The sequence below is a fragment of the Myripristis murdjan genome, chromosome 15 (genome assembly GCF_902150065.1).
Source record: "Myripristis murdjan chromosome 15, fMyrMur1.1, whole genome shotgun sequence".
Lineage (NCBI taxonomy): Eukaryota > Metazoa > Chordata > Actinopteri > Holocentriformes > Holocentridae > Myripristis > Myripristis murdjan.
Window position 1 is genome coordinate 28,721,430 of NC_043994.1, and position 27,001 is coordinate 28,748,430.

A 27,001-nucleotide genomic window follows, 5' to 3' on the forward strand; every position below is an offset into this window, starting at 1 on the left:
TAAAGGAGGCCTTTTATTTTATCCTTGCTCTATACCTGTGCAACAGTAGGTTTACACCACCTTGTTTGTGCCAGTTGCAGGTCGGTTTGGCTGCTAGAATCATGCAGGAGAAACAACAACCAAGAGCTCTTTGTTTTACTGTACAAAAGCCAGCTTCAACTAATGTGTGGGTGTAGGATCGCCTATTTGCTGCCCTTGTTGCTGAATGTTTGATATGGTCAGGGGTGTCAAACCTTGTGCTATGGAGGGCCAAGAGGCTGCAGGTTTTTATTCCAACCAAAAACCACACCAGGTGATTTCAGTGGTTACCTCACCTTCAAGCAGAGAGAGGGGACCAAACAGTGAAATCACCTGGCGGAGGTTTTGGTTGGAACGAGAACCTATAAACTACTAAGAGATGTTCTGAAGGGCACAGCTGAAGTTACAATGAGCAGGCTTGAGGCAGGAGAATATACATGCTTTGCTGAAGATATTTAATCAAGTCATCAAGTGGCCATCAAAAGAAGTGAATGAAATTTAAGCATCATCGGTTATTTGTTTCACACACACTTCATGTGTGATTATGGCAGCTAAAAAAAAAAAAATCAAAAACTGACAATAGTCAGTAAACTGCATTACAGCACAAGCACAGAGGTTAAATTGCTGGTTAAAAACAAAAAGCTGCAGACTGCTTCATTTCTTCTTGATTATTCAGTCAGCTCTCCCTGTTGGAAAGAGACACAAGACATGTCATTCATATAGAGGTATGAACATGCTAACACACACACACACACACAGACACACACACACTCACACACACACACACACAGACCAGATAAGCCTTGAATTAAAATTCTATCATTTTAGAGACTACAGTGCAGTTTAAAAAAATGTCTATCTTGAAATTAAGATTATGCATTAGTAAAGAAATGGAGAAATGTATCAGAGGCTTGTACTCTACTGGAGACAGGTCATTTGCTCAGTAAGAAACCAAATGCAACACTCTCCAGGGAATGTTGAGTGAGGCTTCTCTTTGTATACCATCACTGAATGTCTTCTTCACAGGTTCAGGTCAGTAAAGGAGGCAGTTGAATCTGAGAGCATGAATTCAACCAGAAAGCCAAAGTCACAAATGCTGCGTGCTTTCTTGAACATATTGTTGCACAGTTGGTGCAAGTTTTCTTCCCTCTAGGTCTGTGTTTACCAGCACACTGAGATTTGCATAGTCCTGATTCAGAATTCAGTACCTTTGAGTATGGAAGCTAATATGACTATGTTTAGAGTTTGCATTTCCAAGTACAGCCATAGATTTTTATTTTTACATTCAGGGTGGTTATTTTGGCTCACTGGCTGGGGTAAAGCTTAGTGTTAGGTGACCAAATGATGAGGGTTAGGGTTAAGGTCAGGGTTAGGCATAAGCTGGTCATGGCTGGCATTAGGGAAAGAGTCAGGGTTAAGGGTTCACAAAGTTTTCATGGCTAAGAGCCAGTTTAGGGACGCAACATTGGCTTGAGGGCTGACCAAGAAAACAGAGCACAAAATAATTCCAAAACTAATGTTTTGTTGTTGTTTTTTTAAATAGCCTGTTATTTTTAAGCCATGCCCATTGTAAATCATATAAGAAATGCATGTGTACAGTTGATGCTCTGGAAATGGTTAGCAGCCAGTAATGCTGGGCAGTGCAGACTCTTGTTGTTCAATTTTAGTTGTGCGCTCCTCACCCACAAACTTGTACATTTTATGATTGACATCATAATGGTGTTTTATGTTTAACCCCTCAAATGCTGGTCAAAAGCACATGATATTCACTTGCTTGCAAATTAGGCATCATTTTATCAAAACCATGAGGCACAACAAAGTAAGTGTTGCTCCTTTTCTCCTCATTGACAATATTTTTTGTGCTATTCTGTGGCTGAAAACACCAACATGTGTCACAATGGAATTCACAGGATAATTCAGAAGACTTTATGTTTGAATTTTTTAGCTGTGGCTCACTGAGGTATTAGCAGATCAAACTTCTTGCTGCATAATGAGCTGACATTTTGAAACACAGGCCAATTTGTACAAACATGTACAATCCCGATTCATCTCACTCAGAAACTGGAATTCTTGATAAACCAGACACTACATGAGCGGGGCATAACCTCCAACTTTCACGTTAGCCAGCAGCTAACATTAGCCTGATGAGATGCTGTGAAAATCCCAAGTTAACGCACCAAAACGTAGCTGTGTTTATGACTCAGAACAAAAAACGCTGTAGAACTCTGAATTCAACATCTTGACTTGCAGCACATGATTTCATGCCAACACATTACAGGCTTCAAGATAACAGGGCAAGTTCAGGAGACAAACAAAAAGCATACTAGGTTGTGTAAGTGATGTAGGTAGGTAGGCTTCAGGGAAGAAAACAGGTAGGGTGGTGGGCATAGGCGGTGCTATTAAGAGGCTAGGGGAAGCTTAGCTTCCCCAAAATTGTCACAAAAAAAATAAATAATAATAATAAATAAATAAATAAATAAATATATAGTCTATAAAAATTTATTTTATTGTTTTTTTTTTTTAAGTTTGACATCAAGACATCAAAACACACACATTTTAAGATATTGTTTATTTTTTTATTTTATAATTTTTTTTTATATATTGATATATGTGGCAGATATTTGATAAGCAACCTGCATCATTTCCTTAAGGTGTTAGGCTATTTCTTTTAGGCTACACAGCGCGCAAAGACATAGAAGCTAGTTACAGCCCAGCTACCTACGTCGCTGTACTGCAAAATAGCCAGCCAACTGATAAGGTGGTCGCGAAAACGGACATTACAAATTTTTAATGTCAAAATCAACAATGACAGTAAAGAAGACGCAGCCAACACAGACTCAGACTGTCTCGTCGCTTCAAACGAGGCCAGCCAGCCCACAGAAGTTCCCGACCTAACAGGGAGTCCCATGAATGTGGTGAGCTACAGCAGCACTCAAGCCGATCTGGATGCTTCCACCACCTGCCGCCCTCCAGACAGCGGCTCCCAACCTCCAGACACCGTGACCGGCTCCTACCCGCCACCAGACACCGGGCGAATTTCACACCGTTAGCCGTCAGATTTGTGCGTTTCGCGACAGGTGCATTTTTGCACAGACGTATGCCTAACGTCGGATGTAACAATAACAATAATAATAAAGGTATACTGTTAATTTACCATACATCGGCGCTGTCACACTGTGTCCACTTTGGGTGGAGATAAAAGGCAGGTGGATCAGGAGGCAGCAGGGAGAGGTAGGCTATTTCTCCAGGGGGCCACTGGACACAGTGGGTTACCCGGCTGCTCATATATGAATCCCTGCAGGCTTTCTATGTTTTTTTCGGGTGCATATTTGTGATTTTTTTTTTGTGCATTCGTTGAAAGACAGGGTGACATATTTTAGGCCATTTTTGTCGTGGCGAATGCTGAAAGAGTCGGCCTTTAATGGTTGTCCTCGTTCGCCCTGCATCCCATATGAAACTGCACGTCAAACCAGACTTTACAGACAAGCCCCCAAGGTGTGTTTGAACTTAGTGTGTCTGCCTCGGTTATGGCTTGGTGGTGGGAAGATTTGTCACGTCCTTCTCGGCGACGGTTTCTTTATCACACCGGTGAAAACATTGTTGCTGGTGGTGAGTTCAGCATCCTTTAACAGACACCAAGCAGCTCCTCCAACCACTCATCCAGGCTCAGGCCACCCAGCAAATCAAAATTCACCACAAAGTCTGACATTTTGTTCACAAAAGTCTTGAAACAAATGCAACCTAACGAGGAAGCTGAGCGCAGAGTAGTTGGTTGCTAGGCAACGCTTTGTCCGTTTACACTGGCGCAGGGATATTTTGTGCTGCGGTCTGCCAGTGGGTTACACTGATTTTACAACGGCATGGAATGCGGCTCAGCCAATCACATTTAAGGATGGGAAGCACCCGTTTTATAATTAATGAATTAATATGGGCTACTACAGTAGCCAATGAGTATTAATCTGTCTAAAGAATGAATGAGTTATTCTGCTGCGCCATCTCAGTTTGACGACATCAGCAATATCAGCCTAGCCTTATAAGCGTCAGTCTGCTGCTGCAGGGTAACATTTTTTTTTTTTTTTTAAAGCTTCCCCATCCCCAATGCCCTAGCGCCGCCTATGGTGGTGGGTGCATTTGTAGACAGCTAAGTAGCTAACATGGAGGTTAGGTATGTAGATATGAAGTAGGTAGAATGCATGTTGATGGTGTGCAGGTGAGTAATTAGCAGGAAAAGAAGCAAGTGGTACATACTGCAGTCGTAGAGGCGGTTCACCCTCAGGATGTCAATAGGGCTCATCTGCCTGGCCGTGCCGATGCATACGTCTGGGTCAGGGATTGGCACGATGGTGGGCTCTCTGTTTCTAGAGAAGGAATACCTGCAGCACAAGCACAGCAAATTATGGAGCTGATGCTATATCAGTTGTTACACTACCAACCAAAGAACATTGACTACTTCAAAGCCTGATATAAGTCCTCTGTGGCTCTGCACCTCTTTGTCGTGTGTTTTGGTCAGTTGTTGACTTGCAAATTGTTGTCGTTAGGGGAGACTGGTAATTGTGTTTGATTTGGAGCCTTGCATGCTGTGTTTGGATATTTTCGGAGCATTTTGGATATGAAATTGTTTGTTGCTCCAAGCTGCATCCTGGTGCAGAGAGTTGCATAATGCATTTTGAAAAAGGGAACTGTAACCAACTGTACAAGTAAAAAAAAGAAAAAAACAGAGAAAATGGAGGCACTACCTTCCATAGTGCATCACAGAGCCGTAGTCATATCGAGTGTCGAGGTTCCTGCTCTCTTGAACCTTCTCGAAATTGTGCTCTTGTCCTGAAGGAGAATGACACCACTTTATCAAATGCTGTTGTTGTTTAATTTCCCTGTTAAAACTGTTGAAGAGTAAAGTAACTGACTAAAAGTGTCCATGAGATATGCACAGGCCACATGCCATGTCCATGTGCCTTGCACATCATCATGATTTGTTTGCATGCGTCCTCCTTCTGGAGTTTTCCAGAAGGTGAGCTAGTAACACAGCCGAGCGTCCTGCACATGCACTCTATAGGCCCGTTTCCACCGCAGGAACTTCGGGGTAATTTTACGGGGCCTGGGCCGTTGGTGCGCTACCATGCTAACGCTAACATGCTAGCTAACATTAGCTAATGCTAACAACACGCTTTTTTAACAACACGCATTTTGACGCCCCGGTCAAAATGGTCGCGCAACAATTTGGGCTTCATATGCATACCTTAACAATAGGACTGCATACAGTCCTATGCCTGAATTAATAGCCTACACCAGTGTTTCCCAGCCTTTTTTGTCTTGTGTACCCCCTGAGCCTTTTTGTCAGGCCACGAGTACCCCCTCACTCATACGTGGCTACGGGGGGCGGGGGGGGGGGGTAAACAGCAAAATTTCAGAGAGTAATTGCTGTCTGGCACGATTGTACATCTCTCTCTGAACTCTCTTATGCTGCTTTGAAATTTGCCATTAAGTGCTGAGCCCTCAGCATGTTCATAGGTTTTAAATAATGCTATTAAAAGCAATAATCTTAATTTCTTTACTCACTGTTCTATTTCCACTACAAGAACTAGAAACTCAAAATAAGCTCTAAAACTACAGGAAATACCTTGAATAATCCAACTACATCAAACTATTCTTCAAAAAAATGTATTGTCGTGTCAACAAAAAACAAAGCAAGATATGGCATCAAATAGTGACATATGTTTGAGCCGTACACTGTCCCTTTTGGAGCAAATAAGAAAATGAAATGAAACTATGCCACAAAATAATGCAGTTTAAAATGCAAAAAATAGATATCTATCTAAAGACAAACTCAAAATATCAGTAAAGAACTATTTCTGACATTAATATCCTAACAGACTTTTTGAAAGTCTCATTAGCTATTAGCTTAAACAGCGAGCTGAAAGAGGCAGGTTTTGGACCAAGCAGGGAAAATATCGCTTTTCATATTACAGCCTTGTGCTTGGTGAACAAGTGGTGTGATAAATGACCCACTGGCTTTCACTTGAGGAGGATTTCTTGCTAGTTCTCATCAGGCTGCTGCCTCTCAGGCTGACGGACTGAAAGTTACCGAGCTGCCGGGAGCAGGATGCGGACCAAACCACTTTGAGGGACCAAACCACTGTGAGGCATGGGGGAGGTCATAACTTTTAAACACTTAAAAACCCACTATTTTACATTTATAATTAGCACCGCTTGCAGTGCACTTTCATTGAATATTACTATATTATTCAAAATTTATGGATGGAGGGGTCTTGTCCCCCCCCGACACCCCCAGGATTTCCGCCTATGTTTTCACGTACCCCCTGCAATGTGCTCGCGTACCCCTAGGGGTACGCGTACCCCCGGTTGGGAAACACTGGCCTACACCTCTTATTTTTCCCGATTTCCCGAGCATTTATATGGGCTAGGCAAACTTCAATCCACATGATAAAAATTAATCTATGGACCACCAAAGTAACGTTTGACTGTTTAATTAAATCAACTTAACCACGGTTGGAGGGTGTGCTCCAGTACGGTACGGGCGCTCATGGTACGGGCGCTCATGGTACGAGCGCTCATGCACGAGCACATGCACAGTCATGCACGCAGCGTGCGAACGTGGATACAACGTAAATCATGCCGTCCTCCTGCTTCCGCAAAATAGTTTAATGCGCGCAGCGCGATTAACTGCGAGTCGCGGCATTGCACAATCAATAATCAACTAATAATAATAATCAACCAGATCCAGCACACCTGACCGGATGGAGTGGAAAAATTTACAATAGAGAACAAGTCAGATTTGGCGTGAGGTTTCTCTCTCGAGCGTGAGAGCGTGAGATTGAGGCTGAATGCGTGACTGTCACGGCCAATGCGTGAGAGTTGGCAACCCTGGACACGGCAGGTGAGTGGGCCGAGCGAGAGGACGTTCCTGTAGTAGTTCCTGCCCCCCAAATACTACCAGGAACTTCTTCAGTGGAACGGGCCTAATAGGTCTGATCAGGTGGGAAACTTTCTTTATGCATGTATGGCCCTCTACAGATCTGCTAATGCATATTTGCACTGAATATTATGTATTTATTTTGATATTTGATATTTAATATTTTTCTTTTTCATATGCGTACAGTAAATGTTGATTTAAATGTTTCACTTGTTCATATTCCTGTATGGTTTGCCAAAAAAATCCTGTTGAATTGGGCAACATGGGTACAGAGGGTGTTTGCAGTGGGGCTCACCACACATGATGTTCTCCCACGCGATGCGAACGTGCTCGTCCCGGTCGGAGCGGGTCTGCTCGTGGTTGAAGCCCAGAGCGTGGAGGAGCTCGTGCTGGATGACATGATGGTAAACACAGCCAGAGCGTTGCAGAGACAATACCTGGCCACCGCCAATACGCCCGACGTACGAGTAACACCTGAGGTTTCAAATGATCACAGTTGATGGTAAGAATCACAATCACAATCAGTAACACTGCAGTCTTCTCCACACAGGAAGTGGTGAACTGAAATCAAAAACCTTCTCCTCGACAGCAGCGAGCCTGCAAAAACCTCAGCTTTGGTTTAAATGCATAGATTTTGATCTAGTTACTGTTATATTTAACCTTAATTAGTGGTTAAGTTATTTATCCCCTTATTTCTTTATCCATTGGTTCTTACCAGTACTGTTTGAATATATATGACTTTTGTTGGATTATGAATTACTCAGTTTAGGATTTGATGTTTAGTTTAACATCTTGTTCTCCTTTATCTTCTGTTTGCCAGATAAACCAGCTCTCATGATAAGAATAAATATACTGGACTGGAACTCCTACCCATGCTCATTTGTTTTAACTGACAAGCCATTGTGTTGATATCACTCCTGAACCATACACTAAAAGTAATATTCTTCAGACGAATCTTTGGAAACCTTGGGATCTCCACTAGAAAGTACAATAAAATTGATGCCATGCAGCAAAGATGAACCCATTCATGGGACTGGCAGCATTAAAGAAATCTAAACAAATTAACTTTTTCTTTCAAAACCATAGGTGCTTATGGGAAAATTACCAGAAAATGCAAAATTACAACAACAACAACAACAACAACAACAAAAGACTATTAAAGATAGCAATTATCAAAAAACAAGTAAATAAACAAATACATAAAAATTAAAAAATTACCTGAACATAACATTGCAAGAAAACAATCAGAAAATTATCCAGAAAAAAAAGTAAGACGTTACACAAAATTACAAAATTATTAGAAATTTAGCAAAAAGTCCACTGAAAATTCTTACACAATTACCAAACATTTACCAGAAATGATCAAAAACAAAAAAGGATACAGATAAGGATAAGCACAACATAAATCTATATTTATAACTGTTAAACTTATACATTTCAAATTATAAATGCAGTTAAATGATATTAAAATTAGCACTAAATTACAAAATAAAATTGTTTAAAAATCTACATCTTATCTTTTCTGTGTGGATGAATGTGTGATTAATGATTACACAAATGTGTAAATAGAATGCTGTTGGGACGTGTGTGTGTGTGTGTGTGTGTGTGTGTGTGTGTGTGTGTGTGTGTGTGTGTGTACGCGTGCATTCGCATTTATACATGCATTTATGTAATTAATAATCCTTTCTTGTTGTTCTTGAAGTCCAGTTCATGGCTCTTGGCTTTGAATAGTTTTGATGCTGACTTTTATGTTTTTTCATTTGGAACTGCATTTTGAGAAGTGTGACAGACAATTAACAACATTATATGTGCATGCATGAATGTCCATGTGTGTGTGTGTGTGTGTGTGTGTGTTTTGAGTGTGTGCATGCATGTACAGCCGGTGTGTGTGTGTGTGTGTTTGTGTGTCGTGGGGCTCCTACCCCCTATCGGACTGGATGTCCACAAAGTCCGTCTGATTCTCCCAAGGGATGAAGCGGATGCAGGTGGAGCGGGAAAACGACCGCAGGCCCTCTATGATGATGGCTCTCTCCCTTTGGGCTTCACAGTTGAAACAACAGTTATCATTTGAATTGTTGTGAGGATAACTTCTCTCTAACCCTAAAGTTAGAGGGACTGCAGAAGAATCCTCTCATTTCTCCATCAGCTTCAGAATGTACAGCAAACACACTCATCAAATAAGTCAAAATAATAATAAAGCACTTAAATCACCACTGCAAAATGTGGCATGGAGAAATAAAACTAACTTTTAAAACTAAATGTATAATATAATACTAGGCCTATGTTCAGTATAGCACTTTATATTTGCTGTACATAAATGAATCACAAAAGTCAAGATAATAATAATAATGATGAACTTAGATTAAGTATACACTGCAAAATATAGCAAGAGTGTGAAAAATAAATTAAAATAAAAAAATTTAATAGAAAAGAGAAAATAATTATTAAAATATGTTACATGTAGCACTTTGCAAACCAGCAATGATACTAAAGATAATAATATTAATGTTAATAATCATAAAATAAGAAAATAGTTAATAATTCAGTACAAATACAGCTAACAAAGCCAAAGTGGCTGGCAGGCTGTGGCAGGCGGCTGAGTGGGGCTCTTACAGTACTGGTTGGAGATGCGGTACGGCACATTGACATCACCATCAGATGATTTGGGCCACATGCAGTCTCTGGCTGTGCAGGGATCAGCGTTTCGAAGGCCGGTGTGCACCACAATGTCTCCAAACATCAACTTGGGGTCGTTTTCATCCTTACCTGCAACATGACAGAAAGACCATTGCAGAAATCTGTTGTTGTGAACTTGGTACTTGCACTTCATGTTAGTTGATTTCACTCAGATTAAGAGCCTGGATATAGTCCATAATCTGTCCTACACTTCCCATTTCACACCATACTTTGCATTCCACGTACTGAAACTGACACTTGTTTACCATTTCTACCATTATTGCTTATTCTACTCTCAGAAAAATACTGGTTCTCAAATGGTTCTTCAGATGCTCTCTGGCTCTACCATCAGCAGCTGAAGAACCTCTTGTACAAGAGCTTCTTCATTTTTACTGGAGTTATTTGGTGGCGGCAGCCTGAAATTAGGATTGCATCTAACAATTCTTTTCATTCTGAATTAATATGCAGATTATTTTCTCAGTGAATACATTTATGTCTTGATTTATAAACCGTTGGAAAACAGTGAAAAATGCCTGTCACAAGTGACTTTTTTCGAATTATTTTTTCTCTTTCCCCTAGGCAGGGGAAAAGAGAGGGGACGAACTGCAGCAAAGGGCCTGAGGTTGGATTCCAACCCAGGACACTGCAGTCAGGATTCAGCCTTTGCTCATGGTACACACACTTAACCGGTGAGCCACCGAGGTACCTCCAGCTGCTGACATTATAATACTGCCCTTAAAATTTGAATTAAAATGCTCAAAGCACCATTTATTTATAGAACCCATTTCTAAAAAGATTCTTTACTAAACCAGTTGGGTCCACAAAGAACTTTATATTTGAACTTTTGATTCTATTTCTATTCTCCATTTTTAGCTCCAGTTTATACTTTTATATTTTTGTGTACATTCTATTTATGTTCCATGGGTATGCTTATGTTCCATATTTGGAACATAAGCATACCCATGTTTTCCCACAGGGATGAATAAAGTTTCATTTTGCCTCATGAAATCCATAATGGGCAACATAAGATGAGTGCAACAGAGAGCAGAATACCAATATTAGCGTTGGCCTTCTCAATCAGCGTTGAGACTGAGAACTCATCATCATCGATGGTGTTACCTGTGGAAGGAAAATAGCTCAGTGTAAATTAGTCCAGTATAAAATAATATGTTTACTGGAAAAAAAAAAACTGATAGATAGATAGATAGATATGAAGACAAGTAGCTTACCAGAGGCTTCATCACTCTTCTCTCGTGAAGCCTGCAATGAGACATGGGAAATCAGATTACTTATGAATGAATAAATGCAGAATAAGTGAAACAAACTTTCCCTGTGGAGAGAGATTAGTGCTGGCAGAAATTAGAGATGAATTGCATGATATAATAAATTTTATATTGTCATGTATAACCAGTGGTAAAGGCAAATAAAATGCCTGCATTTCTTATATTTTATCAAGAGGAAGAAAGCAATCAGTTATTTCTAGATTATGTCGCTTAGTCTGATGCAAAATGTCTCGTGTTGGTTTAGATTCAGTCACTGAGATGTCCACCCTCACCCACGAGGTGCACTGAGTCACTGGGTGTTTGGATGCCATTAAGATTTGAGAAAACTATATTTCAAATCATAATTAAATAACTGAATTGCAATTTTTGAGTTCGACTGTTTAATTTGAGCATGAACAATTTATGAAATTTATCAAAATATATTCCCATACATGCACTGATCACATGGAGTGCTGAGACATACCTGTATGGTAAAACTGCGGACTGAGCAGAAAACAAGGGTCAACACTGCGATCTGTAGGACGGAGCACATGGCTGTCTGTAGGGCAGCAGCACACCAAGAAGACGCCTGAGGAAAAAACCCAAGGACTGAAGGTTATATAGACTGGAGGGCTAACTGCTTTTCATCCAAATAAGGCCTGCTGCTCGTGAAACAGAGATTGACAAATTCAGCATGAGTGATCAAAACTGCAAGTCGCCATTATTGCTCAAAATCACACTGTGGTTTTGTGTAAGGCCATGCTGATCTTTTTGAAGATGGTAAGAAAGATGAATCATAAAGTAGCACATTCCTTCCCAGAGGAAATATCTTGTATCCCAGGTCACAGTCCTCACTACATTATCTAACTTCAGTTAACAACTGATCAATTAGTCCTTCACATTTTCACTTAACACTTTCTCACCCACTGGAAGTGCTTGTACTCCATAGAGAGACAGGCTTCATATTGTCAGCAATAATTAGGGGCCGGGTCCTGCCGGGTCCCTCTTGTATTCCTGCATGTTCTTTTTTCTTTCTTTCTTCCGAGGAAGTCCTACTTTTGCACAAAGGTCCAGTCCCATGCCAGATTACCTCAGCTGCAAACACAAGCCAATAGTGCTGATGGTGGCGCTATAGCAAGCCTCTAAATTTCAAAACTTTGAAAATTCATAACAAATCAACCATATGTGCTACAGCCGTAAAACATTTGGCATCAGCTCTCATGTGGACTTTTCAGGGCAGACACCCTAAATACTAAATATGAGCAAACTAATGGAAACCTAAAGGAGCCCAGAGGTTGCCGTGTATTTTATCAGGCTTTTATTTAACCCTCTGAATTAAATTCCCCTCATTTATTTTCAGAAATATTTTTTAAAAAATCACTACATCAGTCTACAAGATCAATTTTTGGTTGGACAGTGTAGAGTCATGAGTAAAAAAAAACAAACAAACAAACAAAAAAAAACAAGAAGAATTCCTTCTTCCTCTTCTCTGCAAACTTGAAAAAAAAAAGTGAGAGGAAAACAAACAGAATTAAAATAAGAAGTCTAAGTAAAATGTATTAATTTTATAAAAGAAGAAGAAAGGGGAAAAAAATACTCAGCCTAACTTGGAAAAAAGGTCCACAAGTTGGGGACCTTAATCCACTGGGTTCTCATCAAATGAGCCATCTTTTCACCCCCACTGTAGACTGGCAGCGCTGCCTCCCAGGGGCACATCCACCATGGTGGCATGGGTTTGCAGCTGCCACTCTAAAAACAGGCCCTGCCACCTCAGCTGCCACCCCAGTTTAGACAATCTAATAGGAAAAATAATTATTGTTCAAAATTTACAAGACTGAACTCTACTGTCCGCGTGCAAGTGAATGCAGCATGAAATTGTGGAATGCATTTTTCAGAGCGATTTCACCACTGATACAACCAGAATAAGGTCATTTTTTACTTTTCAGCTCTAAAGAAATTTGAATAAACAGAACTGTGTTAAGCTAGTGGCTCTGGATTCAAACGCTTCGTGGTGTTTGATCATCTTTCTTTCTGTCTTTCTATCTAGCCAGCTATCTATCTATCTGACACCCAGTAAAATTTCCATGTGACCCTTTAGCCCTTCATGTATATTAGTGTAGATCTGACCCTGCAGCCCCCTGGCTGTGCTTTTGGTTTTGGTTCTGGCTCAGGAAGCTGCTTTACAGGCGGCAGATTTCAGGCCAAAAAAGTAGCACAAGCAGATACTACGCTGGAAACCTCCAGGAAAGCTAGCTTGAGATCTGAAACCTTTTTTGTATTTGTCGTGACCCGATCCGTACCTCCTGCCTGATAGGTCATGTCTTATAACTGTTATGTGATCAAAGATGGTGTGTGTTAAACTGTTGTAGAAAACCACTATCACACTCCAGGTCATGCTGTTAAACTGATTATCATTCATGGCTGTTCTGATACTCAGTGTAACAGCACTTGCTTTCATGTGATGTTGCTTAATTAAAGAGTAGCCTACAGATCACGTTAGTAGCAGGTACCTGTTCGTCCATGTTAAAGCACGACTGAGGTGAGCTTTGCCAATGCTAAGCAAATGTTAACAATAATGCAATGGCCGTGGGTGAAGTAGAAATATGCAAGACGGTGTTGTGTTCATATGAGTTCTCCAATTGTGGGCACAGTTGCAGAATCTTGGGGCTCATGAGGTTCAGACAGTCTTGCAAAATCAGACAAAATGACTAAGGGTTTGTTTTTGCAGAATAATCACGAATAAAAAAAAATACACTGAACAAAAGATACATTGAAAGTCTTTCATTTAAAAAGGACCTTCCCGGTGACTTTGAATGTTTGGTCAATTTTTACCTTACAGGTGAGGACTCAAATTTCACAAATTCACTGACTTCAGCCTCGATTTGACAAAATGAAGACGGACTTGTGACTTTTTTTTAATTGAAATTTTCAGTTTCAGTCGCAAACACACACATACAAGAAAAAAAAAACTAAAAACATTCTCCTCCATATATTACAACACTATTACAACACTATTAAAACACAAATAAATAAATAAATAAATAAATAAATAAATAAATACCAGTAATAAAAACAGATATCAGCTAACAGATGGGAGAAAGGGAAAAAAGTGAAAGAGAGAGGAAACGAGAAATAAGTACATGAATAGGACAAAGTTTCCACCAAAAGCATCCAATATCACATAACAAAACCAACATGTAAATTTGTTCTGATAAGTGAATACATCATATTTTGTCATATTTTTTGTCATTTCCGCTTTATTTGACAGTGACAGTAAAGAGAGACAGGAAAGGCAGGAGAGGAGCCAAGGGGCCTGAACTCAGATTCGAGCTCAGGACGCTGCCATTGCGTTTGGTTTTCATGAAAGAGTCGCTCTCATGTGTCGTCACTCCCTGTCCAATCAGTGGCCTGCACAGCGTTTACGTCACATTTCGGCTCGACTCAGCTCGCCAAAATAGTACCTGCTACCAGGTACTATCACCTAATGGAAAAGCTTACAAACCGAGTAGAGTCGAGCCGAGTAGGTACTAGTGGAAAAGCGCCAAAAGACACTTGTGTATGCATGCGCTTGTAGGGGTGTGTGTGTGTGTGTTCAGGAGAACAGGGCAGATTGAGACAGAGAGAAGGGTAAAGTCAGTTGTTTGAGTAGAAGTGAATAAATACTCCTTTCCCTCTGATGTACAGTACAGGCCAAAAGTTTGGACACACCTTCTCATTCAATGCATTTTCTTTATTTTCATGACTATTTACATTGTAGATTCTCACTGAAGGCATCAAAACTATGAATGCACACATGTGGAGTTATGTACTTAACAAAAAAAAGTGAAATAACTGAAAACATGTTTTATATTCTAGTTTCTTCAAAATAGCCACCCTTTGCTCTGATTACTGCTTTGCACACTCTTGGCATTCTCTCCATGAGCTTCAAGAGGTAGTCACCTGAAATGGTTTTCACTTCACAGGTGTGCCTTATCAGGGTTAATTAGTGGAATTTCTTGCTTTATCAATGGGGTTGGGACCATCAGTTGTGTTGTGCAGAAGTCAGGTTACTACACAGCCGACAGCCCTAATGGACAACTGTTAAAATTCATATTATGGCAAGAACCAATCAGCTAACTAAAGAAAAACGAGTGGCCATCATTACTTTAAGAAATGAAGGTCAGTCAGTCCGGAAAATTGTAAAAACTTTAAATGTGTCCCCAAGTGGAGTCGCAAAAACCATCAAGCGCTACAACCAAACTGGCACACATGAGGACCGACCCAGGAAAGGAAGACCAAGAGTCACCTCTGCTTCTGAGGACAAGTTCATCCAAGTCACCAGCCTCAGAAATCGCAAGTTAACAGCAGCTCAGATCAGAGACCAGATAAATGCCACACAGAGTTCTAGCAGCAGACCCATCTATAGAACAACTGTTAAGAGGAGACTGCGCCAATCAGGCCTTCATGGTCAAATAGCTGCTAGGAAACCACTGCTAAGGAGAGGCAACAAGCAGAAGAGATTTGTTTGGGCCAAGAAACACAAGGAATGGACATTAGACCAGTGGAAATCTGTGCTTTGGTCTGATGAGTCCAAATTTGAGATCTTTGGTTCCACCCGTCGTGTCTTTGTGAGACGCAGAAAAGGTGAACGGATGGATTCCACATGCCTGGTTCCCACTGTGAAGCATCGAGGAGGAAGTGTGATGGTGTGGGGGTGTTTTGCTGGTGACACTGTTGGGGATTTATTCAAAATTGAAGGCACACTGAACCAGCATGGCTACCACAGCATCCTGCAGCGACATGCCATCCCATCCGGTTTGCATTTAGTTGGACCATCATTTATTTTTCAACAGGACAATGAGCCCAAACACACCTCCAGGCTGTGTAAGGTCTATTTGACCAAGAAGGAGAGTGATGGAGTGCTGCGGCAGATGACCTGGCCTCCACAGTCACCGGACCTGAACCCAATCGAGATGGTTTGGGGTGAGCTGGACTACAGAGTGAAGGCAAAGGGGCCAACAAGTGCTAAACACCTCTGGGAACTCCTTCAAGACTGTTGGAAAACCATTTCAGGTGACTACCTCTTGAAGCTCATCGAGAGAATGCCAAGAGTGTGCAAAGCAGTAATCAGAGCAAAGGGTGGCTATTTTGAAGAAACTAGAATATAAAACATGTTTTCAGTTATTTCACCTTTTTTGTTAAGTACATAACTCCACACGTGTTCATTCATAATTTTGATTCCTTCAGTTAGAATCTCCAATGTAAATAGTCATGAAAATAAAGAAAACGCATTGAATGAGAAGGTGTGTCCAAACTTTTGGCCTGTACTGTAAATATAAATATCTATCAGTCCCACACACACAGGGGCTGTGCGATCACACCCTTCCACTCCATATATACATGAATGCTGCATGTGACAGTGGACGTGGTCCTCACACAAAGCTGTGCTCTCCTTGCAGACGGTGTCGGAGCGCGTGATGCAAGACAAATTCCCATGTGACGTACATCTTGTTTTATTGTATCTCTTTTTCCCCATTTTTTAAATGAAAATGCATTTCAGTACCTTTATAAATGTACTATATGTTAAAGTTCATTCATTGCACAGCTAAATTAAAATATGCACATGTACAGGGAATTCCCATTAGGTTGCCCTTCCTAATAACCAGCGCATTGCACATATCTGAATTTCAGAAACCTGTACAAGCTGTATAAAACTACACCAATCAGCAGCACCAAAGCCAGGAGGAGTTCCAGCTGCTTGCAAATTAAACATATTTACAAGTCAGCATGAATATGACAAGGTAAGGTATGACATTCTTTGACATTTTTGATCACAGCTTGCTCACATTTTCAAGGTAATAACGTAGACCTCTTGTACTAGGGACAAGGTACACTATATTACCAAAAGTATTCGCTCACCCATTCAAATGATCAGAATCAGGTGTCCTAATCACTTGGCCTGGCCACAGGTGTATAAAATCAAGCACTCAGGCATGCAGACTGTGAAACAAGACATTTGTGAAAGAATGGGCCGCTCTCAGGAGCTCAGTGAATTCCAGCGTGGAACTGTCATAGGATGCCACCTGTGCAACAAATCCAGTCGAGTCTGGGTTTGGAGGTTGCCAGGAGAACGGTACATTTCAGACTGCATTGTGCCGACTGTGAAATTTGGTGGAGGAGGAATTATGGTGTGGGGTTGTTTTTCAGGAGCTGGGCTTGGCCCCTTAGTTCCAGTGAAAGGAACTTTGAATGCTTCAGGATACCAAAACATTTTGGACAATTCCATGCTCCCAACCTTGTGGGAACAGTTTGGAGCGGGCCCCTTCCTCTTCCAACATGACTGTGCACCAGTGCACAAAGCAAGGTCCATAAAGACATGGATGACAGAGTCTGGTGTGGATGAACTTGACTGGCCTGCACAGAGTCCTGACCTGAACCCGATAGAACACCTTTGGGATGAATTAGAGCGGAGACTGAGAGCCAGGCCTTCTCGACCAACATCAGTGTGTGACCTCACCAATGCGCTTTTGGAAGAATGGTCAAAAATTCCTATAAACACTCTCCTCAACCTTGTGGACAGTCTTCCCAGAAGAGTTGAAGCTGTAATAGCTGCAAAAGGTGGACCGACATCATATTGAACTCTATGGGTTAGGAATGGGATGGCACTTCAGTTCATAGTATGAGTAAAGGCAGGTGAGCGAATACTTTTGGTAATATAGTGTATGTCCTATTCCTGCTGTACTTTGTGAGGGTATGTGGCATAGCTGTCTAGTTGGTATATTCTCCCCTGGTGTCAAATATTAAGTTAATATATTGTTCTTTTGTCCAACCAGGTGGTTTTTGTCCCGTGGTTAGTCTCTCTTAATTCCCCTGACTTTGGTTCCCTGTTCATCCATCAGTTTGTATTTGTGGTTAATTTCTTGCTAGCCTCCTCGTTCCTCTTGTTGATTTGCATCAGTGCAGTTTGTGTTAGTGGCGGTCTGAAAATCAGCCAGTCTGCATGTTGTAAAGGAGGCCTTTTATTTTATCCTTGCTCTATACCTGTGCAACAGTAGGTTTACACCACCTTGTTTGTGCCAGTTGCAGGTCGGTTTGGCTGCTAGAATCATGCAGGTGGTTGATCCCAGGATGATCCCAAGCCCTTGTGTGCGTGTCTTGCAGTGAGTGTGAGCAAATGTGCGTGTGAATCATGTTGGTGGTGGTGAAGAACCTTTCCCATAATCCCCTCTTCTTGTGGGTTTCCCCGGCATCCTTTCCTGTGTTGGTTGTTATATTTTTTACATTTTTAGAATATTTTTGTAATAAGAATCTATTATTAACCTGACTCTTGCAGCTTTTATCCACCATGGTCGGGTGTCAAACCTTGTGCCATGGAGGGCCAAGAGGCTGCAGGTTTTTATTCCAACCAAAAACCACACCAGGTGATTTCACTGGTTACCTCACCTTCAAGCAGAGAGAGGGGACCAAACAGTGAAATCACCTGGCGGAGGTTTTGGTTGGAACGAGAACCTATAAACTACTAAGAGATCCGGAGCAAATAACACTGACAAGAAAATATCCAGAGATGTTCTGAAGGGCACAGCTGAAGTTACAATGAGCAGGCTTGAGGCAGGAGAATATACATGCTTTGCTGAAGATATTTAATCAAGTCATCAAGTGGCCATCAAAAGAAGTGAAAATGAAATTTAAGCATCATTGGTTATTTGTTTCACACACACTTCATGTGTGATTATGGCAGCTAAAAAAAAAATAAATGAAAAACTGACAATAGTCTTGCTAAATTAAAGCTAAATCTAAACTGCATTACAGCACAAGCACAGAGGTTAAATTGCTGGTTAAAAATAAAAAGCTGCAGACTGCTTCATTTCTTCTTGATTATTCAGTCAGCTCTCCCTGTTGGAAAAAGAAGCAAGACATGTCATTCATATAGAGGTATGAACATGCCAACACACACACACACACACACACACACACACACACACACACACAGACCAGATAAGCCCTGAATTAAAATTCAATCATTTTAGAGACTACAGTGCAGTTTTTAAAAAAAAAAATGTCTATCTTGAAATTAAGATTATGCATTAGTAAAGAAATGGAGAAATGTATCAGAGGCTTGTACTCTACTGGAGACAGGTCATTTGCTCAGTAAGAAACCAAATGCAACACTCTCCAGGGAACGTTGAGTGAGGCTTGGCTGAGCCTCTGTCACTGTGTTATTTTACCGGCACAACAGAAACAGGAAGCTTCACACCTACAAATATTGTCCTTACTTCTCTTTGTATACCATCACTGAATGTCTTCTTCACAGGTTCAGGTCAGTAAAGGAGGCAGTTGAATCTGAGAGCATGATTCAACCAGAAAGCCAAAGTCACAAATGCGGCGTGCTTTCTTGAACATATTGTTGCACAGTTGGTGCAGGTTTTCTTCCCTCTAGGTCTGTGTTTACCAGCACACTAAGATTTGTGTTGTCCTGATGTGATTACATTCAGTACCTTTGAGTATGGAAGCTAATATCGGCGAATATGACTACGTTTAGAGTTTGCATTTCCAAGTACAGCCATAGATTTTTGTTTTTACATTCTGGGTGGTTATTTTGGCTCACTGGTTGGGGTAAAGCTTAGTGTTAGGTGACCAAATGATGAGGGTTAGGGTTAAGGTCAGGGCTAGGCATAAGCTGGTCATGTCTGGCATTAGGGAAAGAGTCAGGGTTAAGGGTTCACAAAGTTTTCATGGCTAAGAGCCAGTTTAGGGACGCAACATTGGCTTGAGAAAGAAAACAGAGCACAAAATAATTCCAAAACTAATCTTTTGTTGTTGTTTTTTTAAATAGCCTGTTATTTTTAAGCCATGCCCATTGTAAATCATATAAGAAATGCATGTGTACAGTTGATGCTCTGGGAATAGTTAGCAGCCAGTAATGCTGGGCAGTGCAGACTCTTGTTGTTCAATGTTAGTTGTGCGCTCTTCACCCATAAACTTGTACATTGTATGATTGACATCATAATGGTGTTTTATGTTTAACCCCTCAAATGCTGGTCAAAAGCACATGATATTCACTTGCTTGCAAATTAGGCATCATTTTATCCAAACCATGAGGCACAACAAAGTAAGTGTTGCTCCTTTTCTCTTGAAAATTCCTTTTCTCCTCATTGACAATATTTTTGCGCTATTCTGTGGCTGAAAACACCAACATGTGTCACAATGGAATTCACAGGATAATTCAGAAGCTCCCAAGCTTATATTTTTATTAAAACAACCACAGTGTAAAACAAAGCATTTAGGGAATAATTATCATAAACATGACTTTATGTTTGAATTTTTTAGCTGTGGCTCACTGAGGTATTAGCAGATCAAACTTCTTGCTGCATAATGAGCTGACATTTTGAAATGTAGGCCAATTTGGGTTACATGTACAATCCCAATTCATCCCACTCAGAAACTGGAATACTTGATAAACCAGACACGACATGAGCGGGGCATAACCTCCGACTTTCACGTTAGCCAGCAGCTAACATTAGCCTGATGAGATGCTGTGAAAATCCCAAGTTAATGCACCAAAACGTAGCTGTGTTTATGACTCAGAACAAAAAACGCTGTAGAACTCTGAATTCAACATCTGGACTTGCAGCACATGATTTCATGCCAACACATTATAGGCTTCAAGATAACAGGGCAAGTTCAGGAGACAAACAAAAAGCATACTAGGTTGTGTAAGTGATGTAGGTAGGTAGGTTTCAGGGAAGAAAACAGGTAGGGTTGTGGGTGCATTTGTAGACAGGTCAGTAGCTAACATGGAGGTTAGGTATGTAGATATGAAGTAGGTAGAATGCATGTTGATGGTGTGCAGGTGAGTAATTAGCAGGAAAAGAAGCAAGTGGTACGTACTGCAGGCGTAGAGGCGGTTCACCCTCAGGATGTCAGTAGGGCTCATCTGCCTGGCCGTGCCGATGCATACGTCTGGGTCAGGGACTGGCACGATGGTGGGCTGTCCGTTCCTAGAGAAGAAATACCTGCAGCACAAACACAGCAAATTATGGAGCTGAAGACATCTATATCAGTTGTTACACTACCAACCAAAGAACATTGACTACTTCAAAGCCTGATATAAATCCTCTGTGGCTCTGCACCTCTTTGTCGTGTGTTTTGGTCAGTTGTTGACTTGCAAATTGTTGTCGTTAGGGGAGACTGGTAATTGTGTTTGATTTGGAGCCTTGCATGCTGTGTTTGGATATTTTCGGAGCATTTTGGATATGAAACTGTTTGTTGCTCCAAGCTGCATCCTGGTGCAGAGAGTTGCATAATGCATTTTGAAAAAGGGAACTGTAACGAACTGTAAAAGTAAAAAAAAGAAAGTGGGGCGAGAAAATGGAGGCGCTACCTTCCATAGTGCATCAAAGAGCCGTAGTCATATGGAGTGTCGAGGTTCCTGCTGTCTTCAATCTTCCTGAAATTGTGCTCTTTTCCTGAAGGAGAATGACACCACTTTATCAAATGCTGTTGTTGTTTAATTTGCCTGTTAAAACTGTTGAAGAGAAAAGTAACTGACTAAAAGTGTCCATGGTTAAGAGATATGCACAGGCCACATGCCATGTCCATGTGTCCCTTGCACATCATCATGATTTGTTTGCATGCCTCCTCCATCTGGAGTTTTCCAGAAGGTGAGCTAGTAACACAGCAAAGTGTCCTGCACATGCACTCTATAGGCCCGTTTCCACCGCAGGAACTTCGGGGTAATTTTACGGGGCTGGGGCCGTTGGTGCGCTACCAAGCTAACGCTAACGTGCTAACTAACATTAGCTAATGTTAACCACATGCTTTTTTAACAACACGCATTTTGACGCCCCGGTCAAAATGGTCGCGCAACAATTTTGTCACACCCAGAGCCCAGTAACTTTACAGGAACCTTCCTCCTCCTCCGCCCTCTCAGTGGAGACACGGCAGGTGAGAGGGCCGAGCGAGAGGACGTTCCTGTAGTAGTTCCTGCCCCCCAAATACTACCAGGAACTTCTTCAGTGGAACGGGCCTAATAGGTCTGATCAGGTGGGAAACTTTCTTTATGCATGTATGGCCCTCTACAGATCTGCTAATGCATATTTGCACTGAATATTATGTATTTATTTTGATATTTGATATTTAATATTTTCTTTTTCATATGCGTACAGTAAATGTTGATTTAAATGTTTCACTTGTTCATATTCCTGTATGGTTTGCCAAAAAAATCCTGTTGAATTGGGCAACATGGGTACAGAGGGTGTTTGCAGTGGGGCTCACCACACTTGACGTTCTCCAGCACGATGCGAACGTGCTCGTCCCGGTCGGAGCGGGTCTGCTCGTGGTTGAAGCCCAGAGCGTGGAGGAGCTCGTGCTGGATGACATGATGGTAAACACAGCCAGAGCGTTGCAGAGACAATACCTGGCCACCGTCTCGACGCCCGACGGACGAGTAACACCTGAGGTTTCAAATGATCACAGTTGATGGTAAGAATCACAATCACAATCACAATCAGTAACACTGCAGTCTTCTCCACACAGGAAGTGGTGAACTGAAATCAAAAACCTTCTCCTCGACAGCAGCGAGCCCGCAAAGCCTCAGCTTTGGTTTAAATGCATAGATTTTGATCTAGTTACTGTTATATTTAACCTTAATTAGTGGTTAAGTTATGTCTCCCCTTATTTCTTTAGACATTGGTTCTTACCAGTACTGTTTGAATATATATGACTTTTGTTGGATTATGAATTACTCAGTTTAGGATTTGATGTTTAGTTTAACATCTTTGTTATCCTTTATCTTCTGTTTGCCAGATAAACCAGCTCTCATGATAAGAATAAATATACTGGACTGGAACTCCTACCCATGCTCATTTGTTTTAACTGACAAGCCATTGTGTTGATATCACTCCTGAACCATACACTAAAAGTAATTTCCCTGGTTGGGATCAATAAAGTATATCTATCTATCTATCTATCTATCTATCTATCTATCTATCTATCTAATATTCTTCAGACAAATCTTTGGAAACCTTGGGATCTCCACTAGAAATTACAATAAAATTGATGCCATGCAGCAAAGATAACCCCATTCATGGGACTGGCAGCATTAAAGAAATCTAAACAAATTAACTTTTTCTTTCAAAACCATAGGTGCTTATGGGAAAATTACCAGAAAATGCAAAATTACAACAACAACAAAAGACTATTAAAGATAGCAATTAGCAAAAAAATAAGTAAATAAACAAATAAATAAAAATTAAAAAATTACCTGAACATTACATTGCAAGAAAACAATCAGAAAATTATCCAGAAAAAAAGTACGACGTAACACAAAATTACAAAATTATTAGAAATTTAGCAAGAAGTCCACTGAAAATTCTTACACAATTACCAAACATTTACCAGAAATGATCAAAAACAAAAAAGGATACAGATAAGGATAAGCACAACATAAATCTGTATTTATAACTGTTAAACTTCTACATTTCAAATTATAAATGCAGTTAAATGATATTAAAATTAGCACTAAATTACAAAATAAAATTGTTTAAAAATCTACATCTTATCTTTTCTGTGTGGATGAATGTGTGATTAATGATTACACAAATGTGTAAATAGAATGCTTTTGGGACGTGTGTGTGTGTGTTTGCACGCACTCGCATTTATACATGCATTTATGTAATTAATAATCCTTTCTTGTTGTTCTTGAAGTCCAGTTCATGGCTCTTGGCTTTGAATTGTTTTGATGCTGACTTTTATGTTTATGCTCATTTGGAACTGCATTTTGAGAAGTGTGACAGATAATTAACAACATTATATGTGCATGCATGAATGTGCATGTGTGTGTTTTGAGTGTGTGCATGCATGTACAGCCGGTGTGTGTGTGTGTGTCATGGGGCTCCTACCCTGAGCGGGACTGGATGTCCAGAAAGTCCCTCTGCCTCTCCCGACGGGTGAAGCGGATGCAGGTGGAGCGGGAAAACGACCGCAGGCCCTCCATGATGATGTCTCTCTCCTTTTGGGCTTCACAGTTGAAACAACAGTTATCATTTGAATTGTTGTAAGGATAACTTCTCTCTAACCCTAAAGTTAGAGGGACTGCAGAAGAATCCTCTCATTTCTCCATCAGCTTCAGAACTTAAAGCAAACACACTCAACAAATAAGTCAAAATAATAATAAAGCACTTAAATCACCACTGCAAAATGTGGCATGGAGAAATAAAACTAATTTTTAAAACTAAATTTATAATATAATACTAGGCCTATGTTCAGTATAGTGCTTTATATTTGCTGTACATAAATGAAGCACAAAAGTCAAAATAATAATAATGATGAACTTAAATAGAAAAGAGAAAATAATTATTAAAATATGTTACATGTAGCACTTTGCAAACCAGCAATGATACTAAAGATAATAATATTAATGTTAATCATCATAAAATAAGAAAATAGTTAATAATTCAGTACAAATACTGCTGTTTAAAACTGTTAATACTTCTCACTGCTGTTTAAAACTGTTAATACTTCTGTTTGAATTGTTCATATTTCTATCTTTTTATAATCCTTGTTTATAGTGTTTATATTGCTTACTGCTATTTATCATGTGTATACTGTATATTTCTTCTAAATTTGCACATTGACCTACCTCTATGCACATTTTATACACCCATGCACACAGTTTTTTCTGTTTTTTTTTGTTGCACATTGCGTTTTGCACACAGGGTTGTACTTAGATCTTATTCTGTTGTACTCAGATCTTATTCTTTATTTTTATTATTATTTTTTTATTATTATTATTTATTTACTTAATCTGTAATCTGTGGATACTGCTGAAAAAATGCAAATTTCCTGCGGGATGAATAAAGTATCTATCTATCTATCTATCTATCTAACAAAGCCAAAGTGGCTGGCAGGCTGTGGCAGGCGGCTGAGCGGGGCTCTTACAGTACTCGTTGGAGATGCGGTACGGCACGTAGACGTTGCCATCAGACGATTTGGGCCACAGGCAGTCTCTGGCTGTGCAGGGATCAGCGTTTCGAAGGCCGGTGTGCACCACAATGTCTCCAAACATCAACCTGGGGTCGTTTTCATCCTTACCTGCAACATGACAGAAAGACCATTGCAGAAATCTGTTGTTGTGAACTTGGTATTTGCACTTCATGTGAGTTGATTTCACTGAGATTAAGAGCCTGGGTATAGTCCATAATCTGTCCTACACTTCCCATTTCTCACCATACTTTGCATTCCACGTGTTGGAACTGACACTTGTTTACCATTTCTACCATTATTGCTTATTCTACTCTCAGAAAAATACTGGTTCTCAAATGGTTCTTCAGATGCTCTCTGGCTCTACCATCAGCAGCTGAAGAACCTCTTGTACCAGAGCTGCTTCATTTTTACTGGAGTTATTTGGTGGCGGCAGCCTGAAATTAGGATTGCATCTAACAATTCTTTTCATTCTGAATTAATCTGCAGATTATTTTCTTGGTGAATACATGTATGTCTTGATTTATAAACTATTGGAAAACAGTGAAAAATGCCTGTCACAAGTGACTTTTTTTCGAATTATTTTTTGGCATTTCTGTTTTATTTGACAGTGACAGTCGAGAGTCAGGAAAGGCAGGGGAAAGAGAGGGGACGAACTGCAGCAAAGGGCCTGAGGTTGGATTCCAACCCAGGACACTGCAGTCAGGATTCAGCCTTTGCTCATGGTACACACACTTAACCGGTGAGCCACCGAGGTACCTCCAGCTGCTGACATTATAATACTGCCCTTAAAATTTGAATTAAAATGCTCAAAGCACCATTTATTTATAGAACCCATTTCTAAAAAGATTCTTTACTAAACCAGTTGCGTCCACAAAGAACTTTATATTTGAACTTTCGATTCTATTTCTATTCTCCATTTTTAGCTCCAGTTTATACTTTCATATTTTTGTGTACATTCTATTTCTATACCCATGTTTTCCCACAGGGATCAATAAAGTTTCATTTTGCCCCATGAAATCCATAATGGGCAACATAAGATGAGTGCAACAGAGAGCAGCATACCAATATTAGCGTTGGCCTTCTCAATCAGCGCTGAGACTGAGAACTCATCATCATCGATGGTGTTACCTGTGGAAGGAAAATAGCTCAGTGTAAATTAGTCCGGTATAAAATAATATGTTTACTGGAAAAAAAACTGATAGATAGATAGATAGATAGATAGATAGATAGATAGATATGAAGACAAGTAGCTTACCAGAGGCTTCATCACTCTTCTCTCGTGAAGCCTGCAATAAGACATGGGAAATCAGATTACTTATGAATGAATAAATGCAAGAATAAGTGAAACAAACTTTCCCTGTGGAGAGAGATTAGTGCTGGCAGAAATTAGAGATGAATTGCATGATATAATAAATTTTGTATTGTCATGTATAACCAGTGGTTATCTTTTATCTTTTATCAAGAGGAAGAAAGCAATCAGTTATTTCTAGATTATGTCGCTTAGTTTGATGCAAAATGTCTCCTGTTGGTTTAGAGTCATTGAGATGTCCACCCTCACCCATGAGGTGCACTGAGTCACTGGGTGTTTGGATGCCATTAAGATTTGAGAAAACTATATTTCAAATCATAATTAAATAACTGAATTTTTGAGTTCGACTGTTTAATTTGAGCATGAACAATTTATGAAATTTATCAAAATATATTCCCATACATGCACTGATCACATGGAATGCTGAGACATACCTGTATGGTAAAGCTGCGGACTGAGCAGAAAACAAGGGTCAACACTGCGATCTGTAGGACGGAGCACATGGCTGTCTGTAGGGCAGCAGCAAACCAAGAAGACACCTGAGGAAAAAACCCAAGGACTGAAGGTTATATAGACTGGAGGGCTAACTGCTTTTCATCCAAATAAGGCCTGCTGCTCATGAAACAGAGATTGACAAATTCAACATGAGTGATCAAAACTGCAAGTCGCCATTATTGCTCAAAATCACACTGTGGTTTTGTGTAAGGCCATGCTGATCTTTTTGAAGATGGTAAGAAAGATGAATCATAAAGTAGCACATTCCTTCCCAGAGGAAATATCTTGTATCCCAGGTCACAGTCCTCACTACATTATCTAACTTCAGTTAACAACTGATCAATTAGT

The 27,001-nt window shown here is 40.3% G+C and overlaps 1 protein-coding gene and 1 long non-coding RNA gene across 2 annotated transcripts; one reads left to right on the forward strand and one right to left on the reverse strand.

The window, feature by feature from the left end:
* Nucleotides 1-613: 613 nt before the first annotated feature.
* On the reverse strand, nucleotides 614-26,683 carry LOC115372804 (low choriolytic enzyme-like). The gene is made up of 9 exons (XM_030070944.1): nucleotides 26,593-26,683; nucleotides 26,105-26,135; nucleotides 25,912-25,977; nucleotides 24,805-24,957; nucleotides 8,872-8,989; nucleotides 7,245-7,423; nucleotides 4,755-4,839; nucleotides 4,267-4,391; nucleotides 614-704 (listed from the first exon to the last, which is right to left on the reverse strand). The coding sequence occupies exons 1-9, from the start codon at nucleotides 26,659-26,661 to the stop codon at nucleotides 691-693; spliced, it is 840 nt and encodes a 279-aa protein (XP_029926804.1). The 5' UTR covers nucleotides 26,662-26,683; the 3' UTR covers nucleotides 614-690.
* On the forward strand, nucleotides 8,870-23,853 carry LOC115372805 (uncharacterized). Its single transcript, XR_003929474.1, has 3 exons — nucleotides 8,870-8,888; nucleotides 19,178-19,183; nucleotides 23,789-23,853. It is a non-coding gene; the product is annotated as an uncharacterized LOC115372805 (long non-coding RNA).
* Nucleotides 26,684-27,001: the final 318 nt, after the last annotated feature.

Excerpts from the sequence above, each read along its gene's own strand:
- LOC115372804 (XM_030070944.1), bottom strand. The coding sequence starts at position 26,661 with ATGTGCTCCGTCCTACAGATCGCAGTGTTGACCCTTGTTTTCTGCTCA. Across the intron at positions 25,978-26,104 it reads GAAGAGTGATGAAGCCTCTG|GTAACACCATCGATGATGAT; the intron begins GTAAGCTACTTG and ends TTCCTTCCACAG. Across the intron at positions 7,424-8,871 it reads GACATCCAGTCCGATAGGGG|GTGTTACTCGTACGTCGGGC; the intron begins GTAGGAGCCCCA and ends TTGAAACCTCAG.